Source organism: Dermacentor silvarum, chromosome 3, assembly GCF_013339745.2.
Source record: "Dermacentor silvarum isolate Dsil-2018 chromosome 3, BIME_Dsil_1.4, whole genome shotgun sequence".
Lineage (NCBI taxonomy): Eukaryota > Metazoa > Arthropoda > Arachnida > Ixodida > Ixodidae > Dermacentor > Dermacentor silvarum.
Window position 1 is genome coordinate 33,680,009 of NC_051156.1, and position 4,212 is coordinate 33,684,220.

General features: G+C 46.3%; 1 protein-coding gene across 1 annotated transcript; it reads right to left on the minus strand.

The window, feature by feature from the left end:
* Positions 1-2,851: 2,851 nt before the first annotated feature.
* Positions 2,852-3,697, minus strand: LOC119444289 (protein DEK). Its single transcript, XM_037708712.1, has one exon. The coding sequence runs from the start codon at positions 3,695-3,697 to the stop codon at positions 2,852-2,854; it is 846 nt and encodes a 281-aa protein (XP_037564640.1).
* Positions 3,698-4,212: the final 515 nt, after the last annotated feature.

The following is a 4,212-nucleotide window of genomic DNA, read 5'->3' on the forward strand; positions in this document are numbered from 1 at the left end:
AAACTCGAGAGGCGAGATAGAATTCGCTCAACTGTCAAAAGTTATCTACATGAACAAAGGAAGGGATATTCGAAATTATAACGTAGGAAAGATTCAGGAAGCTATAAAATATCGACGCAGCATGAAATCTGTGAGAAGAAAATTTGGCATAGGACACGGAAGGATGTATGCCCTGAAAAATAAGCCTGGTAATATCAGCAATTTCGATGACATAGTAAAAGCAGCGGAAAAATTCTATACTGACGGCACAGTGCCCAGAGCAGCCAAGCTACTTTCGTTCAAAGTAGTGATAAACAGGACACAGATGATCCTTCTATAACTAGAGATCAAATTAGAAGGGCCTTGCAAGACATGACCCGGTAAAAATCTACTGGAGAAGATGGAATAACAGTCTATTTAATAAAATACGGAGGAGATATCATGCTTGAAAAGCTTGCGGCCCTTTATACGCGATACCTCCCGACTTCAAGTGTAGCAGAGAGCTGCAAGAACGCCAACATTATGCCAATCCATAAGAAGGGAGACGTTAAAAAATTGAAGAATTATAGACCCATTAGCTTGCTTTCAGTATTGTATAAAATATTCACCAAGATAATTTCCAATAGAATCAGGGCAACACTTCACTTCAGCCAACCAACAGAACAGGCTGGCTTCAGGAAGGGATATTCTACGATGGATCATATTCATGTCATCAATCAGGTAATCGAGAAATCTGCGGAGTACAATCAACCTCTCTATATGCCTTTCATAGATTAAGAAAAGGCATTTGATTCAGTAGAGATGCCAGCAGCCATAGAGGCGTTGCGTAATCAAGGAGTACAGGAGGCGTACGTGAACATCTTCAGAAATATCTACAAAGATTCCACAGCGACATTGGTTGAGTCTGAGTTTCAGTTTATTGAACACAATCATGCCAGGGTTACATATGGACAAAGGTATACATAAAGAGGTCGCTTTTGTTAAAATATGCATAAAATAATAAAAAAGTATCAGAAGCAATTGCGAAATATAAGTATGCAATCCAAGCAAACAGAATCAATTGCGAAATAGAAGTAAACAATACATACAAATACAGGGAGTTGGCAAGGAAAGAAAGTAACGAACAGGCGAACTAATCAAAACTGAGAAAAACATATGCAAATAAGTGAGTAAATAGGCTAAGGCATAACGAAGTGTCACGGATGCAATCAATAGAAATTGAACACTGATGAATCACACAACATGAGTTAACTGTATTAACACGAAATGCACTGGAGAGGAGAAAGAAGTAACGACACCGATCGTGACATAAATCAACTGCTCATGAAAAGGCGAACTTCACGTTTGAAAATAATTAGTGAGGACGAGGTTTTAGGCTCCAAGGGTAGACTGTTCCACACTTTGATGACAGCGAAGCTTACGGTATTTTGCCCGTAATTAGCCCTAGGCAGTAAAACGGTATTATTGTGAGAGAAACGTATATTATTAGAGTTAGTCATAAATTTCCTTCCTGCAATATAAAGAAGACTTGGATTACGTATGATGCGTGTTAAAGACAGCCGCGTCTCACAGGTCACAGTGGTTTGATTGAATGAAACTTGATTTATTAAGGGAAAAAGGAAAGGGAAGAGTGCTCACACAGAGAGCAACGCAGGGGCTCACGTTTATCGCACAGGAACTCGCACATAGCGTCGTCCGTCGAACACGCACACGGTATCTCGTGCTCACGCTCGCACAGCTTCGTCGTCGCACTATCGAACGCGCACTTGCACTGCCACACAATCCCACAACACAATAGACGCGTCTCGGCCGCTGATCGCGGTGTACAAGGTAGGGGGCGCTAGCAAGCAGCTTGTGAAATAGCTAACATCTCGGCCGTCCTGAAATCTTAACGTCCTCGTAAAGGTAATCGCAGTAACACACACACACACACACACACACACACACACACACACACACACACACACACACACACACACACACACGAAGAACGCTAGCTGTCTTATGATATGCAGTCGCGTAGTCTAGCAGGTACTACTCGTTGCCTGCGTGGGCGTCTAACTGCCAAAGGCTCGTCGCACTGATTCTGCTCAAGTTGGTGCTCGGATTTGTCGCACTCTTCGTCGTCGTCTAGATGAGACGTTTTACTTGTAGATGACCACGCCTTCAATTGCGAAACGTGCGCCGTCGTTGGGTACCTCTTACCAGAGTTCTTGTTGAGCTCTGCCACTCTGTACGTGTCGGCAGGCAATACTTCAGTTATTACCAAGGGGCCTCTGTACTTGGGTTGCGTTTTAGTTGGATTTCCCGTGTGTTGGGGCGCTGTCTTCAAAAATACCACTTCGCCCACATCATACATCCTTGCAGGATAATGCCGGGTGTCGTATGCCTGCTTACGTTTTGCTTGTTCTTCTAGCGAGTGCTGCCGTGCAGTTTCTCTGAGCTCACTCGGCTCCTTCCAAGCGTCTTCACTGTCCATTTTCTCCTCTTGCAGGGCTAGTCCATAAAAGACGGGTTTGTAACCATGAAGCATTTCGTAAGGGGTCTTTCCCGAGCTCTTACTCACAGCGTTGTTTGAGCTACATTCAACATACTTGAGGTTAGCATCCCAATCTCGGTGCTCTGGGTCTTTCACTATTGTGATGACGGGCAATACAGTACGATTCACTCCACAAATACAAATCACAAGCTTGAACAACAGCAGGATTAAGATGCAACAAAATAAGCTAGATGAGAATTTAAATAAATCTGAACTGGAGCGTAACACCTTACCATCTCTTTTAAAGCATTCTGGTAAGCACAAAACATTTCGAGCACAAACGACTAAATCGGTCACTTCTGGTCCAACGTTCACTTTGCAACGCCTTATCGGTTATCGTTCAGTTGGCACAGGCACCTCTTTCTCGTCAGACTTGTCGTCCTCGTTGAACTCCTCTTTCTTTGCTACTTTCCTCCACTTGGCAGGAGTGCTGGTCTTCTTTGCAGGCCGCTTTCGAGATGCCTTCCCCTTCTCTGCCTTGGGAGTTGCCGTCTTTTGTTTCTTCGTCTGACCCTTGCCAGCGGAAGCATGTGTCATAGACTTTCTCTTTCCCTTCTTGGTAGGTGGCAGGGGCTTCTTGTTATCAAAGGGCTTGAGCAGGAAGTTGGGAATGCGATCCGTGCACTCCTCGACCGTGCCACTCTTCTCCAAGTCAAGCATACCCAGCAAGGTCTTGTGCGCAGTCTTTTTGAGCTTTGCAAACATCGTTTGTCTCTTCGCATACTCTGCAGAGTCCTTCTCAAAGGGAAACCCACTGAACTTGCGCAAATTCTTCTTGATCTCGGATGGCGCTCCTGGGTGGCCAAAGAGCAGTCGATGCAAGCCCTTGAGACTCTCCGAGCGCTCACGTTTGATGTTGTGCTCGATTCGGGGGCAGTCACCCAGTGGTGTGCCTTTTCCTTGCTCTGGTGGGGGCCGCTCGCGTGCCGCTGTGCGGAAGCTCACGTCCAGCCACTCGACCTTCTTGCGCTGCCGAGAACCTGACAGCTCCAGTGCCTCGTACAGCAGGCCAAGCTTTGGCTCCTCATCGTCACTTCTCTCCTCAGCAGCAGAGTTTCCGTCATCCTGTTTGTCATCCGCAGGGGCCTTTTCTTCCGATGCAGCTTTTCTCACGTTGTTTTCAACCGGCACGCTTTCCGATTCCGACATCACGGCTGCAGCTTGGTCCACAGGCTCCATTCTTTGGTGACTTTCATAGGGCTCCTGATGAGCGAACGGAACGTCACTACAATGCCAAAACCGCAGAGAACCTCCAATTCTTGCATACGCGATGTAAGGCAACTCTGTGAATGTCCTTCCGACCAGTAAATCGACAGATTGGGCTTCATCTGGAACTACAAGAATGGGTATGTTCTTTGCCAAAACACCGTCAATGCACAAATCAGTCTTGCACCTTCCAATGCTTTTTGCCGCAGGCACAGTGCTATTTCCAAAACCATACAGGTCTGTTGTCTCAGGAACGATTTGTATGCCGCATCGCGCTGCTCCGGAGGCACGCAGGAAACAGCCAGAACTACCCGTGTCAATGAGTCCAACAACAGTGAACTTTCCATTCAAAGTGACTTCCTTCAGCAAAACGCTTGCGCTCTTGATTTCACATACTGGCTCCCTTACTGTGTTCGCCTCGTTACGCTGCAGTGCCTCCTTGCAGTGACGCTGCGTGTGATCTGTTCCGTTGCAGAGGAGACATTTCA